General features: G+C 42.7%; 1 protein-coding gene across 2 annotated transcripts in view; it reads left to right on the top strand.

The window, feature by feature from the left end:
- LOC106093462 (mediator of RNA polymerase II transcription subunit 15) overlaps positions 1-24,341 on the top strand; it is an 87,417-nt gene that overhangs the window by 39,727 nt on the left and 23,349 nt on the right. The window contains exons 1-2 of one of the 2 annotated variants that reach the window (XM_059360941.1): positions 3,273-3,663; positions 10,396-10,898. In XM_059360941.1, coding sequence (XP_059216924.1) covers positions 3,630-3,663; positions 10,396-10,898 — 537 coding nt within the window. In that variant the 5' untranslated portion in view covers positions 3,273-3,629. Of the gene's footprint in view, positions 1-3,272; positions 3,664-10,395; positions 10,899-24,341 lie in introns of those variants that run through there. The other variant, XM_059360940.1, reaches the window with a different exon arrangement.

Raw genomic sequence — 24,341 nt, 5'->3', positions numbered from 1 at the left:
TCGCTTATGTCAGCATGTGCTAGTACCAAGCCAAGGGGCCAACAGCGACCGCCATGGTGAACCCCAGATCTGGTTGGTCTAAGGAAGGACTGCAGAAAACTCTTCAACAGAGCGAAAGCCACAAGAGCACCACACGATTTGGACAGCTATAAGGCTTAGCTAAGAAAATATAAGGACCAGCTGAGAAAGGCTCAGAACAAATCCTGGGTAGAATTCTGCAGCTCCGTGGGAGATACATCTGAAGCCTCTAGGCTTAGGAAGATTCTGTCCTCGAGACCTATTACGGTGGGGTATATTCAGAAGTCAGAGAATGTATGGACAATGTCTAGTGAGGAAACACTAGGACTACTTGCTGATACACATTTCCCGGGAAATTCTCCAACGGACAACGTGGCACCACAAGAGGTTGTCAGTGGTATGCATTCGTCGGAGGCTATTAGGGAAATTGTGTTTGAGGGAGGCCACCGTAGCGCAGAGGTTAGCATGTCCGCCTATGACGCTGAACGCCTGGGTTCGAATCCTGGCGAGACTATCAGAAAAATATTTTCAGCGGTGGTTTTCCCCTCTTAATGCTGGCAACATTTGTGAGGTACTATGCCATGTAAAACTTCTCTCTAAAGAGGTATCGCACTGCGGCACGCCGTTCGGACTCGGATATAAAAAGGAGGCCCCTTATCTCACTCCTGCACTCATTGATATGTAAGAAGTTTTCCCCTGTTCGTTATTGGAATGTTCATGGGCAAAATTTGCATTTGTGTTTAAGCGATAAGAAGTATCGATTCCTTTAAGTCCCAGGCCCTGATGATGTATCACCGGTTGAATCGCAAGCTGTGTCTGATAGGCAGGTCCCTTGGCTTAGAGGCATATACTCTGCTTGTATCAGCATGTCATATATACTTGTGGGATGGAAGGACACGAAGGTCATTTTCATTCCGAAAGCAGGAAAACCCTGCCACACGAAGGCAAATAATTTTCGTCCTATTAGTGTGTCATCCTTTATGCTGAAGACTCTTGAGAGGTTGATAGAAACATATCTTAGGGCAAAGATCCGTGGAGTAAAAGCAAATCAACTGAAACAGCCCTTCGATTTAGTCGGCTACATAGAGGGTTCTCTTGCTATCAATAATGTAAAATCGACGTCAATCATGAAGGAGTTGGAGTATCGAGGCATACACTCTAACGTAAGAAAGTTTATTAATAACTTACTTACTAAAAGTTGCATTACGGCAGGCTTGGGATCTGTGGATCTAAAAGATTGGTCGGTAGAGGAATTCCTCAAGGAGGTGTTCTGTCTCCTCTACTTTGGAATATAGCCATTAACAATATGCTATTGTCTCTAGAAAAAAAGGCGTAAAAGCGTATGCTGATGACGTGGCAATTGCGGTTAGGGAAAAGTTTTCCAGCACTCTTATAAGGATATGCTTCAGGAAGCTCTACGTGCAACAGCAAAGTGGGCTACCGAAGGTGGTCTAGGTATAAATCCGTGCAAGACAGAAGTAGTTCTTTTCGGCAGGAGATACAAATTGCCTACAGTGGAACCTGTCTCCTTGATTGGAGGGAATGTTCCATTTACAGAAAGTGCAAAATACCTGGGTGTTTGGCTGGACAGGAAATTGAACTTTAAATCCAAAATTTTGGAAAGGGAAAGAAAGGCAACTCTTGCCCTATACACCTGCAAGAGAGCCATTGGCAAAAGTTGGGGGCTTAGACCGCGTGTCATGCATTGGGTATATACTGCAGTTGTCAGACCTATAATGCTATATGGTGTAGTGGTCCGGTGGACGGCGCATCAAAAGTCCACCTACTGCTCAATACTTAACCGGATCCAAAGAATGGCTTGTTTGTGCATTACAGCCGCACTGAGAACGACACCCTCTGATGCACTCAAAATAATGCTACATCTAATGCCTCTGGACATTGTGGCTACCCAAATAGCAGCGAACACTGTCGTGAGGTTAAGAGAGCTTTCTCATTGGTCATGTGGCGGCAACGGGTTCTGTTTTATCCTTGATACAATATTCTATGTTCCAAGATGTGTGGATTATACCCAACCTGAGCCTCGTTTTGATAGAAAGTACTGTACCACTTTCTATCAAAATTAGAACTACGATATCCCTGGTAACAGAAGTTACATAGACTTTTATACGGATGGCTTTAAACTAAACGACCAAGTGGGCTTTAGGATGTACTCTAAAGATCAAGAACTGGTCATATCGAAAAGGTTACCCGACCACTGAAGTGTGTGTCCCGATTTAACTTCTTGAGCTCTTACAAGCTGCAATTTTTGTCCGCTTTGGCTGAAGTTTTGCACGTGGTGTTCTAAAGAACAGTCCGAATGGGTCCATAACCTGATATAAACCAGTCTCTCGATCGGTTCCTAGAAGCTTTAATTTTTGCTGGTTTGACACAAGTTTGTTATGTAGTATATTTATGGTATATATAAATTTTTGGAGGCCACCGTAGCGCAGAGGTTAGCATGTCCGCCTATGACGAATCCTGGCGAAACCATCAGAAAGAATTTTCAACGGTGGTTTTCCCCTCCCAATGCTGGCAACATTTGTGAGGTACTATGCCATGTAAAACTTCTCTCGAAAGAGGTGTCGCACTGCGGCACGCCGTTCGGACTCGTCTATAAAAAGGAGGCCCCTTATCATTGAGCTTAAAACTTGAATCGGACTGCACTCATTGAGAAGTTTGCCCCTGTTCCTTAGTGGAATGTTCATGGGCAAAACTTGCAACTTGCAAATTTTTGGCAGAATCCATGATGGTGGCTTCGTATGATTCGCCCCGGCCGAACTTAGCATGCTTTTACTTGTTTTAAATTAAAATATTTGGACTTGATACAAAAAAAAAACCGTTTCATTTATTTTTCCGGCCATGGATTTTTTCGCCTGCACCTAAACCCCTTGTTATGCGATAATTTTCTTAATCACGTAATACTTTTTTAACATCTTCGTCACATGGTGCGATGCTTTGCCTTGTTGCACCGAAAGCGGTGGCGGCGGCGGCGCCTTCGCAGATCAGTCGTCGAATGGCATACAACACACAACTCCCCGCAAAAACGAAACAAAAACAATGATGATGGTGTAGTATAAGACAAAAAGGTCTCAACATTATCTTCTTATACACGGGAGCGGGAGCTCTTGAGTTCCATGCGAACTTGTGTGCGGTTGTGTGTTGGACTGTTGATTATTTCGAATTTTCGTGGAGTTTTTTTTCTTTAAAGGTGCAAAACTTTTATAAATGCCAGTGTCGTGCAACAATTGAAAAGAGTTGTGTTTCGAACGTCTTAGCAGCAACTTGTTTGCCCGCACAGCAGAGATCTTCTTGTGTGTCGCGATTTTTATCCCACGGTTACCGTTAAATTCAAAATTGAACAAACCACAAACCCTCCACAACGGTTGACCTTATAGAACATACTTTGCCAGGATTAAAAGTATGATTTTATAAATCGCCGCCTCAAAAACAAAACACCGAAACAAAATGTTATGTGAAATATTGAAAATTAAAAGATTTTTTTAAAACAACAACAACGAAACGAAAACAATTGTAAAACGTGTCGCAAACCTAGTCTTCCGTTAATAGCATCCAATTCGCATCATTGCGGTGTTTGTGGTTTACAAGACAAAATGAAGACATTAATTATAATTTGTTTTGTGTGTGGTAAGTGCTGCCAGTGAACTGTGATGAATGAATGATGATGATGCGATGAAGTGAAGGAAATACCATGGAAAACTTGCAAAATTACTTGTGGTGACTGCCATCATCATCATCATCATCATCACCATCTTCATCTTGATGTGAACATTTCATTAAGAAATTTAAAGTGTACCAAATATGTCTACGCCTTGGACAATGATACTAATTAACGAATCAATTACACAAATGATCAGAGAGCGCATAGTTGGATCTGTTAAATTCCCAAATGTCGACTTTAGCAAGCTGAACTATAAACACGATTGACAATGGTATCAATTAATAGAAAATCGTTAAGCGTATTGCAATCTCAAACCATACCCGCCCCATAAATGATGATTGACTATGACATACAAGTAAACAATTTTCCCAACATTTTAGCGTAACAATGTCATAATCTGTGAAATTGTCTTTTAGTGAAAATGGAAAAGTGGACAATTAAAAATTCCAAAATGTTGCAATGTGTTGAGTTATAAGTTACTAAATACTAAATCACTCCCATGAACATTGCATTAAGGAACCGGGGATACTTCTCTCATATCATTGAGTGCAGTCCGATTTAAGTTCAAGCTCATTGATAAGGGACCTCCTTTTAAGGCCCAGTCAGAAGAAGGGCATGCCGCATAGCGACACCACTTGGTGGAGAAGTTTTAACATGGCAGGATACCTCACAAATGTAGCCAACATTAGTGAGGCGATAACCATCGCTGACGATTTTTTTGATGTCGGCGTCATAGGCTAACCACTGCGCCTCGGTTATAAGTTACTAGCTGGACAGGGCCCGCTGCGCTGCGCCTTCTTTTACTTTATATGGAACAAAATTATACTTTGAATAATTATTTTTCATAATTTAAGAGATTTTTGTGAAATACCATGCTACGAAAATCTTATATTGGGTTGCCCAAAAAGTAATTGCGGATTTTTCATAGAGTCGGCTTTGTCAACGTCGACTATATGAAAAATCCGCAATTACTTTTTGGGGAACCCAATATAAGATTTTCGTAGCATGGAATTTCACAAAAATCTCTTAAATTATGAAAAATAATTATAATTTTTTCACAGCTTGTGACTCTGTAATTGCATTCTTTCTTCTGTCAGTTATCAGCTGTTACTTTTAGCTTGCTTTAGAAAAAAAAAACTGTAAAAAAAGTATATTTGATTAAAATTCATTCTAAGTTTTATTAAAAATGCATTTACTTTCTTTTAAAAAATCCGCAATTACTTTTTGGGCAACCCAATATATAAAAATCAATTTGTGTTTGTTTGTTTGTATGTTTGTGTGTTCCTTATAGACTCAGAAATGACTGAAACTAATTTCTTGAAATTTTCACAGATGGTGCATAATGATCCCGTGGTTGTTGTTGTTGTAGCAGTGTATTGTACACTGAGGCGGCAGCCCTTGCCGATGAAGTACTCCATCGGGTCAATCCGGTACGTACAACCGGCTGCCCGTGGTGAAAATAGGGTACTACATTTTTTGATATCTGAAGGGGGGCGGACCCTCCCCCTTACCCTAATTTTCAGAAACGCCAGATGTTGGAGATGGGTGGTGCGATTTTAGCGAAATTTTGTGTGCTCTCATATAGTAACCTACAAATAAAAATTTGGTATCCAAATTTCGGATGGGGTACCTAGGGGGGGCCGCCCCACCCTTAAACCTACCAAACATATATTAAGACGAAGCATGACAATATGGGATTCAAATGAAAGGTATTTACGATAAGAAAACGTATCTGATCTCCAATTGTCGGATCAAGTGCTAGGGGGACCACCCCCAAGCCCCAAAACACCCCTAAATCAGACATATTTACCGACCACGGCAATATGGGACTCAAATGAAAGAAATTTGCGAGTAGAATACGAATCTAATATTCAAATGTGGTACCACGTTTCTGGGGGTCCACCCCTTCCCCAAAACACCCCAAAACAGGACTTATTTACTGACCATGGGAATATGGGGCTTAAATAAAAGGTATTTGAGTGTAGAATTCGAATCTAATATCCAAATATGGGACCAAGTGTTTGAGGGGGGCCGCCTCTTCGCAAAAACATACCCCAAAGGGGCAAATTTACGACCATAGCAATATGGGGCTTAAATGAAAGGTCTTTGGGAGTAAAGCACGATTCTGATATCAATATTCGGGAAAAGTGTTTATGGGGCCAACCCACCCCAACAACACCACCCAAATAGGAAGTATTTGCTGACTATTGCAATATGAGGCTCAAATAAGAGGGTTTTTAGAGTGGAACACGAATCCGAATTGATACCCACTTTCGGGACCAATTTTCTGTATATTGGATGAGAAACTGTATAACAATATAAATGCCTTTATCTGAATTCCGTATGATATGGTCATTTAAGTTTGGATGTTTAAGACTTATTTTCGCTTAATAGACTTTATTGGACCCCGATATTCTCATATGGATTTTGGTAGTGGGGAATGCCTGGGTTCCAACCCCGGAGAGAACATCAGAAAAAATTTTCAGCAATGGTTGCATTTTGTTAGTGGGAAGTGCCCCGGGGTGGTGGTGGGTGGGTGGTGTGGACGTTTATGTGGAAGTTTTGTGGGACGAGGCGTCGCCCAAACACTTCGACCCAAAATTGTTTATCAAATTCGTTTTCAAATCTCAAATACCTTCCATAAGAGCCACATATTACCATGGTCGGTAAATTTTTACTATTTGGGAGGGTGTTTTGGGGGTCGCCGAAACACTAAGCCCAGAAAATATATCAGCATCTTGCTCTACTCTCAAATCATTTATTGTATTTGAACCCCATATTGCCATTGGCCTCAAAATTGGTTATCAATAACGTTTGCTATCTCAAAAACGTCGCTTTGACAGTTGGTTCCGAATGTTGATATTACATTCGTAGTCTACTCCCAATTACCTTTCATTTGAGCTCCATATTTTCATAGTCATAGACAAACATGGCCGTTTTGGAGGCTGTTTTTATGGATGGGGCGGCCATTCAATGACTTGGCCCTGATTTTTGTTCTACTCTAAAATACCTCTTATTTGAGCCCCATATTGCAATGCTCCTATTTGGATGGTTTTATAGGGGGAAGGGTGGCGCATAAATACTTTTTCCCGAATATTGATATCGGATTCGTGCTTTACACCCAAAGACTTTTCAGATTCGTATTCCAAACTCAAATACACTTTATGTGAGCCCCATATTGCCATGATCAAAAAATAAGTCCTGTTTGGGGGGTGATTTGGGGAAGGGGGTGGATGGACCCCCAGAAACTTGGTCCTACATTTGGATATCAAATTCGTAATCTACTTGCAAATACCTTTCATTTGAGTCCCATATTGCCATTGTCGGTAAATATGTCCGATTTAGGGGTGTTTTGGGGGTTGGGGTGGTCCCCCTAGCACTTGGTCCGATAATTGGATATCTGATACGTTTTCTTATCGTAAATACCTTTCATTTGAGTCCCATATTGTCGTGATTGGTCTAAATCTATGTTTGGTAGGTTTAAGGGTGGGGCGGCCCCCCTAGGTACCCCAACCGAAGTTTGGAAACCAAATTTTTATTTGTAGGTTACTATATGAGAGCACACAAAATTTCGCTTAAATCGCACCACCCATCTCCGAGATCTGGCGTTTCTGAAAATTAGGGTAAGGGGGAGGGTCCGCCCCCCCCCCCCAAACGCCTCGAAACAGATATATTCGAAGTTCATGTCAATGTGGGAGGTCGGCCACCCCCAAATACCCCAAATGGGCATATTAGCCGGCTATATGGGAGTCAAATGAACGGTATTAGGGAGTAGATTACGAATCTTATATATAAAAATCAATTTGTGTTTGTTTGTATGTTTGTGTGTTCCTTATGGGGTACCTAGGGGGGCTGCCCCACCCTAAAACCTACCAAACATATATTCAGACCAATCATGACAATATGGGACTCAAATGAAAGGTATTTAGGATAAGAAAACGTATCTGATATCCAATTGTCGGACCAAGTGCTAGGGGGACCACCCCAACCCCCAAAACACCTCTAAATCGGACATATTTACCGACCACGGCAATATGAACTCAAATGAAAGGTATTTGCGAGTAGAATACGAATCTAATATTCAAATGTGGGACCACGTTTCTGGGGGTCCACTCCTTCCCCAAAACAGGACTTATTTACTGACCATGGCAATATGGGGCTTAAATAAAAGGTATTTGAGTGTAGAATTCGAATCTGATAACCAAATATGGGACCAAGTGTTTTAGGGGGGCCGCCTCTCCCCAAAAACATACCCCAAAGGGGCAAATTTACGACCATAGCAATATGGGGCTTAAATGAAAGGTCTTTGGGAGTAAAGCATGATTCTGATATCAATATTCGGGAAAAGTGTTTATGGGGCCAACCCACCCCCACAACACCACCCAAGTAGGAAGTATTTGCTGACTATTGCAATATGAGGCTCAAATAAGAGGGTTTTTAAAGTGGAACACGAATTCGATATATATTTTCAAGGCCAACTCACTGAGTGGCCGCCCATCCCCCAAGACAGTCATGTTTGCCGACTATGGAAATTTGGGAGTAGACCACGTATCTGATATCAACATTAGGGACCAACTGTCTAGGGGACGTCCCACCACTATTACAACCTCCAACGTATTTGCTCACCAAGACAATTTGGGTCTTAAAAGAGTGGAACTAAATATTTGTAGTTTTGAGGGGCAATACCCCAAACCGGACATATTTGTTGACTTTTGCAATAAGGAGTTCAAATGAGATTAGAAAACGTATTTGATATCCAATTTTGAGGCCAATGGCAATATGGGGTTCACATAAATGATATATAGATATATGATGAGTAGACCACGTTGCTGATATATTTTCCGGGCTAAGTGTTTTGGGGGACCACCCCAATCCCAAAAACACCCCGAAATCGGGCATATTTACCGACCATGTCAATGTGGAACTTAAATGAAAGGTATTTGAGGGTAGAGCAAGAATTGATACCCACTTTCGGGACCAATTTTCTGGGGGTCTACACCTTTCCCGAAATACCAGACAAACAGCAATTTTTTACTGACCATCCCAATATGGGGCTCAAATAAAAGTATTTGGGAGTAGAATGCGAGTTTGATATTCAAATGTAGGACCATGTATTTAGGGCATCACCCCTTCCCCAAAACACCCCCCAGAGTGTAAAAATGTTTCGACCATGCCAATATGTGGCTCAAACGAAAGGTATTTGAGATTAGAAAACGAATTTAATAACCTCTTTTGGGGCCAGGTGTTGGGGGGACGCCTCATCGTGTAAACTCCCCTAAACCAATGACAATATGGGGTTTAAATAAATGGTATTTGAAAGAAGAGCACGATGCAGATGTTTTTTAGGGCCAAGTGTCTGGGGGACCCCCTCACCCCCGAAAACACCCCTAAATGAGAGGAAACATGAGAATATCGGGCTGAAATAAAGTATTTTAAGAATGGAGTACACTTTACGTCCAAATTTAAATTCGTAGACCAATAAAGATCATATGGAATTCTGATAAACTGTTAGTCAAGCGATATACTATTTTCGTAGAATGGTATTGGGTTGCCCAAAAAGTAATTGCGGATTTTTCATATAGTCGACAAATTTTTTCACAGCTTGTGACTCTGTAATTGCATTCTTTCTTCTGTCAGTTATCAGCTGCTACTTTAAGCTTGCTTTGGAAAAAAAGTGTAAAAAAGGATATTTGATTAAAGTTCATTCATTTTGTATATTAAATGCTCACATGATAAATGGCCTTCAGTTTGAAAATTGACGGGGTTATGAAAACAGACCCACCTAAAATCAAGGCGCGAAAAATGTTTTCCAAATCGGTTCAGTGGTTTAATCGGCGAGATTAAAAAGGGACAACATTGAAAGCCAGTATTCCACCCCGTGTTAAAGATTTGTGTTTCTGAAAGCCTACACCCTCTTACAAATGTCTAGAACTGTTTCAGTTGTGGTCGGCCATAATTCATATTTTTCGCCCTCTGGACAACTGTGCCCATTATAAATTAGAAGTATCCCTACGGGAAATGTGTAGTCAATTGCCTCAAATATATCGGTACTAAACTGGAGAATTAGTTATCTGTCACCAGACATTTCCTACAGGGAATGAAAAGTTTCATTTGTCATAACTTATGATTCTTAATTTTTAATAATTAATTATTGTTAAAAATTGCTGATCCGTTAAATATATTGGCTAGCTAATGTTACCTCCCTAAAAATACTTGTAAAGTATACTCATCCCTTTGGAACTGTCCCAGGACCTATCCTACGGTGTTAGAATGTTGGCAATTCGTCTACTTATAAAAATGAAAGGTTTTTTCCATGTAAGGGGATGAGAACTGGAACCGGTCCCTGTCACCAGAGGACCTATCCCGTGGCAGGTTTGGGACCTGTCCCATTTCCCGTAGGGATGGTATGCGACAAATTGTATGTCGTTTGTCTGATATTCAGACCATTGACAAATTCTTCATGCTATTTTATTAAGAAAGCTGCATAGTTTTTTCCACAACATTTTTTGTTAATGCACAACAAAATTATTGAGGATTTATGCAATATTCGTTACTCATTTGCATTAAACTTTTAATATCCGATAATAAATGCCACCAGTAGGCCTCTCTAATTGAATTTTGTCTGATGGCATCAAAATCCCTGAAGCACCTAATTTATCATAGTTTTTTCAATTTTCGTTTCAAATTTTATTTTACAGGCATTTTGAATGTCTACGCCAGTGAAACAAATAAAGCCAATAAAATAACGACAACCAAACAAATTGCTGATGACACAACAGCGGCTGCAACAGCTACAGCATCATCATCGGCATCAGTAGCAGCAACAGCATCTGTGGCAACATCTGCTGTTGCAAAAGAGTCAACAGCAAATGAAGCTACCAAAGATAAAAGGCAAACAAAAGACACCAAAGATGCTGGCAACAATGATGTCTATGCGAATCACCGTTCGGATAGCATTACCAGTGGCAATGGCCGTTCTGCTGCAAATTCCGACGATCCCGAAGATCCGCAAGAGACCATCTATGGTACAGATGGTAGGCAATTTCTAATACGACCGCAACAGCACTCCACGCAACAGAGCGATGAAGAGCAACAGCAGCAGCAGTCAGCGCTTCAACGCCATCAGCCGGTAGCGCAATTGAGAAATTATCCGGTAACCATAAGGCCCCATAGTTCACAGCTACTGGAACAAAGTCAGGAGGTAAGTTTCCAAAAAAAAACACTGTAAACGAGCCCAAAAAATGAGAGACAGACATCTCAAGCAGACAGACGGCTAGTTAAACGACAAACAACACTCTGTCGATGGACGAATGAATGGGGAACCATCAACCATTGAAACGTTAAACGACCTTATTGTCGACAACAAGCAGCAATGCCTGCCTGCCTGTCAATGGATGTTAAATCGAAAATATCAAAAGGTTAATGAGATAATTAAGACAAGCAATATAAAGTGAAACCGTTTTAGTAAAAAAAAAAACCGAATAACAATGGGAACATAACATCGAAAATTGATTTGCAATGATGATAAACCAAAGAGTCAAAGAGTCATATATGAGATCCGAACTGATTTAGTTGATTCAGAGTGATTTATGCGCTCATGTTTTGTATGAGATGACACTGTTTTGCATAGCTAAATAGGAGGTAAAATGCAAATTTTGCCCATGAACATTTCATTAAGGAACTAGGGCAAACTTCTCACAAATCAATGAGTGCTGTCCGATCCAATTTTGAGCTGAATGATAGGGGGCCTCCTTTTTCTAGCCGAGTCCGAACGGCGTGCCGCAGAGCGACACCTCTTTGGGGAGATGTTTGTATTGGGTTGCCCAAAAAGTAATTGCGGATTGTTCATATAGTCGGCGTTGACAAATTTTTTTACAGCTTGTGACTCTGTTATTGCATTCTTTCTTCTGTCAGTTATCAGCTGTTAATTTTAGCTTGCATTAGAAAAAAAGTGTAAAAAAAGTATATTTGATTAAAGTTCATGCTAAGTTTTGTTAAAAATTCATTTACTTTCTTTAAAAAAAATCCGCAATTACTTTTTGGGCAACCCAACACATGGCAAAGTACCTCACAAATGTCGCCAGCATTAGGAGGGGATAACCACCGCTGAAAATTTTTCTGATGGTTGTGCCAGGATTCGAACCCAGGCGTTCAGCGTCATAGGCGGACATGCTATCCTCTGCACTACGGTGGCCTCGGTGGAGGTATTAACTTAAAAAATTCCCTGTAGATTCAGTTTTGTTTAAATAATTTTCTTATAGCGTTACATTTTTATTAAGAAAATAACTGAAACAAAAAAATTTATGAGAAAAATGTTGAACCTTCCATGTCGAACCTTACCAATACCCATTCGGGTGACCATATTGACCATGGGAGCCGGTTGGTTGTACGCACCGGATTGACCCGATGGAATCATGATCGGCAAGGGCTGCCGCCTCAGTGTACGTGTTCGTCCTTTTTTCGTCATGGGAGAGGTATATCCCGGAATACCTTCTCCGCACGCTTCTGGTCCGTGCCGGGATTGAAAAGAACCCTGGACCCTGGTTCTGTTCGGTTTGCCAGAACCACCTCCATCATCGGTCGGTGTCAGTGCGGTGTAACGGGTACATGGAGTGGGTACATTTCCGATTTTGCTCTGGCCTTAATTCACTACGGGAGTATAGTCACACTGAATATGTCGCAAGGTGCTGTGCGAACATAGACAGCAGCAAGCGTCGTTATCGTCGCCTTATGTGTCCTCGTCGTCGGACGATGTGACCCCCCGACCTCTCCCGTAAGGCAGTATACGCAACAGCAGCATCCCAACCCCAATATGGGCAGGCAGTGCCGGGAAGTGTCTCATTTTTGCAATTGAATTGCAACGGTCTCCGAGGCAAGATCGACAAGATAGTGGATTTTATGAGTCGGAAGAACATATTGGTTGCAGCGATCTAAGAGACAAAGCTGACCAACACCTGCAGCTTGCACAGTTGTCACGGATACAATGTGCTAAGTAAAGATCGCTAAATGAATGCAGGTGGGGGATTGGCCTGCGTGATACACCATTCAGTGCAGTATAGACCCATCTCGCCTGCGCCTGGACCTAGTGACCCCTACATGGAGTGCATGGGGATAGCAGGCAAGTTCGGTACTACCGAAATGACCCAATACAACGTGAAAATACCGCCGGTTAGTGATTGTAACCCAGTTAATGCCCAAGCTTACAAACCCGACTTAAGTGGGCTACTATCTGGCCATAATCATCTGGTTCTAGGAGACTTTAATGCACATCACATTTCTTGGCGTTCTGTCTTAGGCAGATTCAAGACTCCACGTTTTGCACGGTGAATGAGGATGCCCCCAACTAGGATTACGAGGAGGTGCAGCAGCTCGCCAGACATCTCCATTGCGTCCCCTGATCTCCTGAGTGACGTATCCCGGCAAGCCGTCATTTCTTAGGGGTCAAACCACCTCCCCCATAATTCTCACCATCGACCAACCACCCGACTTCATAACCTCTGAGCGCCGAACGTTTATCAATCAAAAGAAGGCCGATTGGGCCGGCTTCAGAAAGTACACCAATCGCCGCTTCAGTAAACTGACACCCCCTCGGATGTGCTAGTTGCCGAGAGGAAATTCCGAGAAATCGTTAACGCACCAGCCGCTCGCTTTATACCAGCCGGTCGAATACCCCAAACGTGGCCCAATTTCCCGGCGCAGGCAGTGTTACTCGCAGACGAGAGTGATGGGATTGGTTGAACGGACTCCCCACTAGGATTAGGAGAATCATCGAGCTGAATCTGGAAATAAACCGGGTAGTCAACGAACATAAGGGGAATGCGTGGCTGGAACACGTGGAGCTATATAACTTAGGTACAGGTCTAGGCAAGCTGTGGTCTGCTGTTAAGTCACTCTCGAACCCCAGTAGACGGGATGACAGGACCTTAGTCACTTTTGGCGAGGTAACTGTGACTGATTCGAAGAGATGCGCCAGGTTGTTTAACTGTCAATTTATTGTACATCCCGAAGGGCCAGGGCTAGGAGGAAAGCCATTCGTCGTATCCGTGGTCTCCGAGCCGATGGACAGCCATCACAATTTAACGTTGGCGAAGTTACGAATGTTATCCGTGGCGCCAAATCATTCGAGGCGTTGGGCCCCAACGGAATCTCTATACTGATGCAGAAGAAGCCGGATCTACCTGGAGTTGAGGACCTTACCGCTGTCCTCAACCTGTCTTTGAACAGCCGTATGTTGTTGGTGTAGCCTCATTTTCATGTGGAGGTGGTGATCCTCGACAAGCACCTGTCGGTGAGCAAGCTCGTTCCAGTCCAAAGGACCGATCACCGCGGGAACAGGGTGGCCATTAGTTATTTAAAGGCACCAATAACTCGCCTTGTCATATTGAGCATCATAGGCACTCAGTAGTTGTGCAAGATCCGGTGCCACCCGACCTCTCTGAGACTCTCCGCTTGATATCGCTTATTTTCCGCGACTGTCGTTGTTGATACTCCGTATGGAGTATTCCACTATCCGCAACCTTTGGACGCGCCCGGTAGCTCGCAGATAAGCTTCTAGTGACAGCAATGAACACCACACAGATCGGACCTCAATGTTCCAGCCTGTGTTGCGAACACATCTATCCCGTGTCGTGAACACTCTCTATAGTTCCCGATGTCTGGAAGATGGGCAAAATGATCCCGCTACTGAAGCCTGGAAAGGACCCAAGTTCAGGGCAGTCGTACAGGCCAATCTCCCTTCTCTGACCACTAGCCAAGATGCTTGAGGCACTACTCCTCCCGAGCCTTTCCATTCGCCGAGCATCAACATGGATTTCGAAGACTGCATAGCACAAGAACTGCTTTGCATGCCATCACCGCACCCATTTGCCGTGGCTTCAATCAGCCCAGTCCATGTGATAGGACGGTCCTCGTGGCACAGCACCTATTGAAGGCATTCCACACGGTCAGCCATGCCAAACTATTTGAGTACATCGCCAACACGTCAACACGATTTCTGGAAGAGGGACAGAGTGATCCCGCTACTGAAGCCTGGCAAAGACCCGAGTTTGGGAGATTCGCACAGACCGATCTTGAGAAGTTTAAATCCCAGGATTCTGAGTCCACGAACCACCCCTTCACGCACCCATGGATCCTGGATAAGAACCACGTCAAATCCCCCTGCCATCAGGAGGACCTTTAGTGCCGCCGAAGCGACCTTACGATGGTGGAGATTTAACTGTAGAAACCGGACCATATTCAGGATTCAGAACTTCAACCACTGTTGTGTTAGCCTCGCCTTCTGACTCCGTCAGGAGTTTATACTCACAAGATTCGTTGAAACTTGTCATGGTAAGCCTACGTACGCATCCAGGGGCAGGTGAGAAAGCTGTGGAACCACTCTTCCTCAGGACACTGGGCACTTGCCGTGTGGACGATTTCTCCTTAGATGTTTCACTAACTGTTGCTGTCGAAGAACTTTCTGAGTTCCGTGCTACCCCGCTGGCGCACACTTTGAGCCCAGTCCAACTTTGTGACCCACCCACACAGGGCTTGTCGGGTCCCGTTTCGATGCCATCCCCTCCTGTCTCGATGCGATGTCTTTAGCGATGTGGTCGAGTTTCTCAGGCAAGTGTTCATCAACAACTGCTGAGTCGTCTCCTGATTCCCCAAACCCACCGCTTATATAGACCTTCAGTTTCAACTTCTTGAATCCTTAGAATACAACCCCTTCTGACTTGTTGAGGTCTGCGAGACAGCCGGAGTTTAGTACGAATACTGCATGTCTCCGGTCACCATCAGCCTCATCCAATCTACCAATCTTCCAGTCGGTGGTTGAAAGATTGGGATTACATTCCCTTAGTCTTCCAATTATCGATTCAGGATCTGAGGAAATCCTTAGTATCCAAGCCATTGGTCGAGAAGGAATATCTTCCTACTTGACTAAATCTAGTGCTGCACCTAGCCAGATATCACCAATCTTTTTTAGCGCACAACGATACATTTCAATTGAGCGTTGATCCCTGAAGACAATTAGTCTGTATCGGAGCCAATACCAGCCTGCATCGTCACAAACTGGAGGAGACCCACGAAATTCCGGAAGGACATCAGAGTATACTGATGACACTCCATTGACTATCCCACTCCAATTATTCCTAGGTATGTAGCCCTGTTCTTCTCCCTTGTCGACAACTGCCATCACCAAACTGTCCCAGCGACATTAGCAAAGATTCTTGGACCCATCTTACTGTTGTTCGCCCTAGTTCTTTTAGGCATGGGATGCCCTACAGGTGACCGCAGCCTTTTAGCTGACTGCGGTGCAGTTTCTGATTCTAGACGTGTAGTCTTTGGGGTAGCCTGTGCAGCGAATTCCCGAGCCCAATTTAGGGAGTCTCTCGCTCTATTAGTAAGAGTCTTACGATTATTCGCACCTAGCCTCTCAATAAACCTGAGAGCGATGTGTTTTCTGTTATTCCAACCTCTTAAAGAGCGTGTTGTTTTGCCGGGGAAGACCGATGGCCTAGGCAAATTAAAGACATGCGAAGAAAGAATAGGTTCGGCCTTCGGCCTTGAGACTCGGACCAGGTGTCTTCGTCAAAAGCCCCTGCTGACCAGTCGTCTGTCGGCTAGTGAAGCATGGAGCAGCCGCTCCACCAATCGAGGTTTCAGTAGCAGACAACATGCTACGGCCTGATACCACCACCGCAGAAGTAGTTGGGTCTTTGGAGTCCCTTCTAAGCCTGCTCCCGGACTCTAGATCTGCCGCCGCACTGGAAACAGACGCAGATCATTAACGGCCTAATGAATACCTCTATCGCAGCTATCCTTGAGTGACTTAAATTTTTCTTCCAAAAATAATGACCTTTTACGAGTTACAGGAAAACTCTTGCTGTTAGAAGTCATAGAAAAATACCACCTCCAAAAATTTCAAGGCAAATCGAGTAATGATTGCGCCCTCGAGAGGCTCAGAAAGTCATATTGGGAGATCGGTTTATTTGGCAACTGCATCAGGTTATGAGCCGATTTAGACCATAACTGGCATAGTTGTTGGAAGTCATACCAAAATGACATGTGCGAAATTTCAACCAAATCGGATAAGAATTGCGTCCTCTAGCTGCTCAAGAAGTCAAATCGGGATATCGGTTTATATGGCGGTTATACCAGGTTATCGACTGATTAAGATCATACTTAAGGCAGTTGTAGGAAGTCATACCAAAATGACACGTGCGAAATTTCAGCCAAATTGGAAAAGAACTGTGCCCTCTAGAGGCTCAAGAAGTCTAATCGGAGGAATGAGTTTCGTCCTTCACCGCTGGCGTACACCTTGAGCCCACACCAACCGAAAGACTCACCCAGACAGGGCTTGTAGGGTTCCGTCTCGAAGCCTTCCCCTCCTGTTTCGATTATGAAAGGGGGAATTTCAGACCCCTGCAATCGGCCACACTTTAGGGATTTGATCGTTAGTTCCTCAGAAAAGTGTTTAGCAACAACTGCTGAGTCGTCTGGTCGGACCAAAAATGTGGCCTCTACAACCTTAATAGGCAATATCAAATGAAAGTCATATATGGGGGCTATATTTAAATCTGATCTGATTTGGCACACATACTGAGAGGTCAAATAAAACATTTTACCCTAAATTTTGTGGCTCCTACAGCCTTAAAAGTCAATATGAGAGCCATATCTAAATCTGATCGGATTTTGTTGAAATTTTGCACACATCAAAAATATCCCTTTATGGGAAATTTTGTTAAGATCCGATCAGAATTGAGGCTACTACAGCCTTAAAAGCCCATATCGGATATAAGATATACATGGGACCTATATCTAAGTCTAAGACGAACGCTATTACTTTTGAACCAATAGAAATGACTTATGCTTAATTTTATGATAATTGGGATACAAATGCGACTTGTACCTAACAAGAATACATGGACGAATAGCTTAATCGAATCAGGGAGTGATTCGAAGCCAATCGGTATATTTATCAATGGGCCTAGCTCTTCTACTTCTTAGTGTTGCAAATAAATGAACACAGTAATAATACCCTTACCACAGTGGTGGTGTAGGGTATATATACCCAATCTGTATTTCAGAAGCTTTTCCCTATATGGGCTTGTATCAAAACGTAGTTCTGTGTCTTGTCGGTATAAGGCTACAATATTACTCAGCGTCTAATTGTGGCGAATTTGGAAAAATTTCCTTTATGACAGATTTTCATCAGCTCGATGTTAAAAAAAAGTTCGTTTCTTAAGTCTTTTGTTTGCGATTTTTTTTTTTCAAACTCAAATATCTGTGAAATGGTAAGAAAAGTAAGAATTCTGTTTTTTTAAAGCCATATCAGATGAAAGATAAATATGGGAGCGATATTTCACATCTGCACCGATTTTGTTCAAAACACACATGCGACTTGTAACTTGATCTCAAGAATTCATGGACAGACAGACAGACGGGTAAAAACACCCAATCTGTATTACAGAAGCATTCCCCCATCTGGGCTTGTATCAAAACGTAGTTGTGTGTCTTGTCGGTATAAGGCTACAATATTACTCAGCGTCTAATTGTGGCGAATTTGGAAAAATTTCCTTTATGATCGATTTTCATCAGCTCGATGTTAAAAAAAAGTTAGTTTCTTAAGTCTTTTGTTTGCGATTTTTTTTTCAAATTCAAATATCTGTGAAATTGTAAGAAAAGTAGGAATTCTGTTTTTTTTTTTTTTTTTTTTTAACTACATCAGATGAAAGATATATATGGGAGCTATATCTAAATCTGGACCGATTTTGTTCAAAACACAAATGCGACTTGTACCCTGATCTCAAGAATACATGGACACACAGACAGACGGGTATAAACACCCAATCTGTATTTCAGAAGCATTCCCCCTTCTGGGCTTGTATCAAAACGTAGTTCTGTGTTTGTCGGTATAAGGCTACAATATTACTCAGCGTCTGACTGTGGCGAATTTGGAAAACAAAAAATCCTTTACCATGATTTTCATCAGCTCGATACTAAAAAAAAGTTCGTTTCTTAAGTCTTTTGTTTGCGATTTTCTTCCATTAGACAAAATCATTACTTTACATTGAAATATCTGTGAAATTGTACGAAAAGTAGGAATTCTGTTTTGTCCTTTGTGCTCACAACAAAACAAAAGGGGGGAAAGATTTGAGGTTCTCACCAGGTCGGTGTTAGTAAAAACAAAACAAGTTTGTTTCCTAAGTCTTTTGTTTGAATTTTTTTTTTTTTTTTCTTCAAGTAGGTGAATCAAAAATTTTCTGAAATTGTAAGAGTTCTGATTTATTTTCTTACATCGAGGATCTCAAGAAAGGAATGAATAGTCTGACTTATAATTGTGTAATACTCTGTTGTTTCCTTCTTTTAACTGAAATTACATAGGAGTTTTTCTACTTATCAGCAACCGTTGAGAATTGATAAATCTTATCTAGACGCTGAAATGCATCCAAATCATAACATAATGCAACACTTTGTTCGCTTGCCAACAGCAACTACATGCTACCACTGTAAATTACCTGCCACAACATTTAAACACTAACTTCGTTGTTGTTTTAATAAAATTTGACATGTTTGTAGCCTTTGACATCGGGCAACCATGCTGATTGCTGCCTGGTCTCACACAAAAGACACAATCGGGTCACCTATAGAGACTGTCTCACTGACAATATTTCAAAGGAGATACATTCATAGATTGTAGGGATTTTTTGAAATAAGTACGACATTCGTCGAACTATCAAAAAGTTTCCCCATATACCCCTAAGCACCTACAAAAAACATGGTAGAGACGAGTAGACAACAGCAGCCCATTTCCATCATTCATTATGGTTGTAATGAAGTTTTTTGTATTATGATAACAAATTTTTTTTTCCAAAACCAACAATGACACCAATGGGATGATATAAATAACAACTGGCTGTATGGAGTAGTATATTTGTTCAGAGGTCTTGGGAATCGTGACTTGCTTGTCATACACGATGCGATTTTTGAAGGCATTTGCAAATACTAAGTAGGAAGAGTGTTTTGTTGTGTCTCCCCCCCCATAACATTGTGTTCAACAAATATTTTCTATTGAATAACATCAATTAGGCTGCCTTACTGTTTCTTCTTAACATAATTTTTCTGATTTTAAATTATGGGATGGTTTATGCAGAATTTATAATACAGTGAATGATAATGACAACACTCGCAAAAAACAATTGAGCAAATTCTTTGTTTTTTATTTAAAAACGATTTTTTTTCCTTGCTTAGGCTTAACATAGAAGACATTGACGACAATGCAGGACCAGGACTGCAATAGTAGAGTCTTTCGCAGAAAAAATTTCTCTTCGAGAAAGCATATCTTCTACTACCACTATATTTCCCATGAACACTCCATTAAGGAACAGGGGATACTTTTCTCATATCAATGAGTGCAGTCCGATTAATGTTTAAGCTCAAAGATAAGGGGTCCCCTTTTTAATGCCGAGTCCGAACGGCGTGCCGCATAGCGACACCAGAGAAGTTTTAACATGGCAGGATATCTGACAAATGTAGCCAGCATTAGTAAGGGAAAATTTTTCTGATGTTCATGCCGGTATTTGAACCCAGGCGCTCGGCATCATAAGCGGACATGCTAACCTCTGCGCCACGGTGGCCTCCGAAAAAGGAAATCAGCGCAAGAAAATCCCTGGATGACCAGGGAGATTGGCAACAATCGGAAAGAGGTCGCGGACTTTATAAGGGAGTACATCGTGAAAAAGCGGCAGTTTATTGAGATGTGTATTACACACAGCTCAAGGTATATAATAAAATTATCAGAGTGGCAAAACGTGCCTCCTGGAAGCTTTTCTGCGAAAAAGTTGATAGCGTCAATGACGCCGTCAAGATAAAAAAAAACTTCTCTTAAAAACCCTTGTCCAAATTGAAACATTAGTAGTCTACATGGGAGTGAGAGCAGAGACAACGGAGGACATGTTGAGGCTTTTGATGACAAGACATTTTCCACAGGATACGACTTGTCTCACGGAAACTCCTAAGGCTTATCATAACAGAATTTATGATAGGGGAAACCTTAAAGAGCTTGAGGACCATTTAAGTCACCCAGACCTGATGGAATATACCCGGCCCTACTACAAAAGGAGGCCGACTATCTGGCGTCCCATCTGTCCGCTATTTTCACGGCCTACCTAGGACTTGTAGGCCACCGTAGCGCATAGATTAGCATGTCCGCCTATGCCGCTGAACGCCTAGGTTCGAATCCTGGCGTGACCATCAGAAAAAATTTTCAGCGTTGGTTTTCGCCTCCTAATGCTGGCAACATTTGTGAGGTACTGTGCCATGTAAAACTTCTCTCCAAAGGGGTGTGGCACTCCGGCACGTCGTTCGCACTCAGCTATAAAAAGGAGGCCCCTTACCATTAAGCTTAAACTTGAATCGGACTGCACGCATTGATATGTCAGAAGTTTAATTCTGTTACTTAGTGGAATGTTAATGGGCAAAATTTGCATCGCAATTTGCATTTATGGTAGGTGAAACCTTGAAGAGCTTGAGGACCATTTAAGTCACCCGAACCCGGTCGAATATTTTCGGCGTTACTACAAAAGGAGGCCGACTATCTGGCGTCTCATCTGGCCGCTATTTTCACGGCTTACCTAGGACTTGTAGGCCACTGTAGCGCAGACGTTAGCATGTCCGCCTATGCCGCTGAACGCCTGGGTTCGAATCCTGGCGTGACCATCAGAAAAAATTGTTATCGGTGATTTTCCCCTCCTAATGCTGGCAACATTTGTGAGGTACTGTGCCATGTAAAACTTCTCTGCAAAGAGGTGTCGTAATGCGGCACGTCGTACGGACTCGGCAATAAAAAGGAGGCCCCTTATCATTGATATGCCTTATCATACGATATGTCAGAAGTTTGTCCCTGTTAGTTAGTAGAATGTTATTGCATTGCAATTTGCATTACCTAGGACTTGCATATACTCCCAAAGCCTGGCAGAGGGCAAGGGTGGTATTTATACCCAATCCCGGCAAGGCAAGTTATGCTACACCAAAGGTCAATAAACCAATGAGCCTTACGTCGTTCCTACTCAAACCATTGAACGTATTGTGGATACCATTATAAAGAGTAGGAAATCCAGCGTACACCTCAAATACAAACTGCATGCCTATGTCGAGGGAAGGTCGATGGAGACTTTCATGCACAAGGTTGTGCATAAAACAGAAAAATCCTTCGATGTCAAGGCTTTCAACAATGTGCGAACTGACACAATGATCCAATCCTTAGATCAGTACCAGGTGGACCGGGTCCTTAGAACCTGGATAAACCATATGCTAAGTAACATATGGATAAATTGTGGGTCCCATGGCAAGAATATAAGGGGGAAAGTGGCAGAGGGTATGGCACGGGGGAAAATTTTATCGCCACTGTGTTATCCCTGATACAATGACCGATGTTGCAGGCAGTGTGGGTTATACCCTGCCTGAGCCGCTTTTTGATAAAAAGTACTGTACCACTATTCCTGATAGAACCGATTGGCACTACGATAGCCCTGGTAATGGAAGTTACATAGACTTCTATACGAATTGTTCCAAACTAGACGACCAGGTGGGCTTAACCGGATCCAAAGAGTGACTTGTTTGTGCATCACAGCCGCACTTAGGACGACACCCTCTAATGCACTGAAAATAATGCTACATCTAATGCCTCTGGACATTGTGGCTAGACAAATTGCAGGGAGCTTTATCATTGGTCATGTGGCGGCTACGGAAACTATGTTATCCTTGATATATTATTCGATGTTCCAGGCTGAGCCGCTTTTTGATAGAAATTACTGTACCACTATTCATGATAGAACCGATTGGAACTACGATATCTCTCGTACGGATGGTTCCAAACTAGACGAACAGGTGGGCTTTTGGGGTGTACTCTAAAGATCTAGAACTGGTTATACCGAAAAGGCTATCCGACCACTGCAGTGTGTATCAAGCGGAGATCCTTGCAATTAAGGTAGTGGTGGAATGGCTAAGATATAATGTCGTAACGACGTATGGCATAAATATCTTCTCAGACAGCCAGGCAGCCATAACATACCTGAAGAACGTATTTCTGAACACAAAAACCGCCCTCGATTGTCGCAGATCTCTCAATGAGATGGATGAAGAGTTCAAAATTATTCGTTCTGGGTGTCAGGCCACAGAGATATCCCAGGGAATCGTAAAGCGGTCGAGCTTGCGAGACTAGGAACTGCCTTACACACTCCAGGGACACTGGAATCTGTGGGTATACCTCTAGCGACATGTAAGCTTAGTTTTCAGGATCAGGCCCGAAGGCAACGAATGATAGATGGTCATAAAGAGTGGGCTGTGAGCATTCCAAAACTATGTGGCCTAATGTAGACTTCAAGAGGTCTACTGCTTTGCTGTCATTGGCTAGAACAGACGTCTCCGTCATTGTGTCCATCATGACAGGTAAATGTCTCATCGGAAACAAGCTGACAGACTGAAGGTTGCCAGCAATGACTTTTGCAGAAGCTGTGAGGACATCGAAAAAGATGAGGCTATAGAACACCTTTTGTGTGTGTGTCTCGCACTGGCAGTCAGAAGGAGTTCCACTTTAGGTTCTCATTTCTTTGAGAACCTGTCTGATTAGCAGACTTGAGCGTTCGCAAATTGTAGGGCTTTTTAAAGCTATCTGGATGGTTTAAAGGTAGGAACTAAATGATGATGACGGACTGCCACTTAAACCTAACCTATCACCACTCCTAAGGATGACCACCATAAATAACCTATTACGGATGCTGACTGACAAAAGATTTGACCCGTCTGCTACGCAGAAGATGCTACATATAATACTTCCAGGGGGTAAGGATCCGAATCAACTATGCAGAGTCGAAAGAATCTTGGAGTTGGCATGCGATTGGGCTAGACCTAGAGGTCTCAATGTTAACCCAGAGAAAACTGAGCTCTGTCTGTTCACGAGGAAGACGAAGCTGCGCCAATTTAAAGCACCGCGTTTCCTCAATAGAACGATTTCCATATCTGACAAGGCTTACAGATGTTGGGCATTAGGTAGACGTTCCTTTGGCTCGAAATGGGGCCTGAATTCACGATAGTCCACTGGCCCTACAAGAACGTGATGAGAAAAAGTTCAACGTAAAGATAATACAACAGGTTCAGAGAACATGTTGTCTTGGCAAAGGTGGAACGATAAAGACCCCGCCCACTAGGGCGCTAGATATCCGACCCATAGACATACAGATTATGTATACGGCAGCCACTGCGGCAATCGGGCTAAAGACGATGGGAGAATGGACAGAGGATAGGAGCAGATCACACCAATGCAAATGCATTGAATACAACAGGTTCAGAGACATGTTGTCTTGGCAAAGGTGGAGCGATGGGGCACTAGAGACAATTTTATATATCCGGCAGATTAAGTTAAAGGCATCCACTGCGGCTATGGGACTAAATATGATGGGAGAATGGACAGAGGATAGGAGCACATCACACCAATGCAAATGCATTGAATACAACAGGTTCAGAGACATGTTGTCTTGGCAAAGGTGCAGCGATGGGGCACTAGAGATAATTCTAGATATCGGACGGATTAAGTGTAAGGCAGCTACTGCGGCTATGTGGCTAAAGATGATGGGAGAATGAACTGAGGTTAGAAGGAGGTCAC

The sequence above is a fragment of the Stomoxys calcitrans genome, chromosome 1 (genome assembly GCF_963082655.1).
Source record: "Stomoxys calcitrans chromosome 1, idStoCalc2.1, whole genome shotgun sequence".
Taxonomy (NCBI): Eukaryota; Metazoa; Arthropoda; class Insecta; order Diptera; family Muscidae; genus Stomoxys; species Stomoxys calcitrans.
This window is presented reverse-complemented; position numbering and strand designations above follow the sequence as displayed.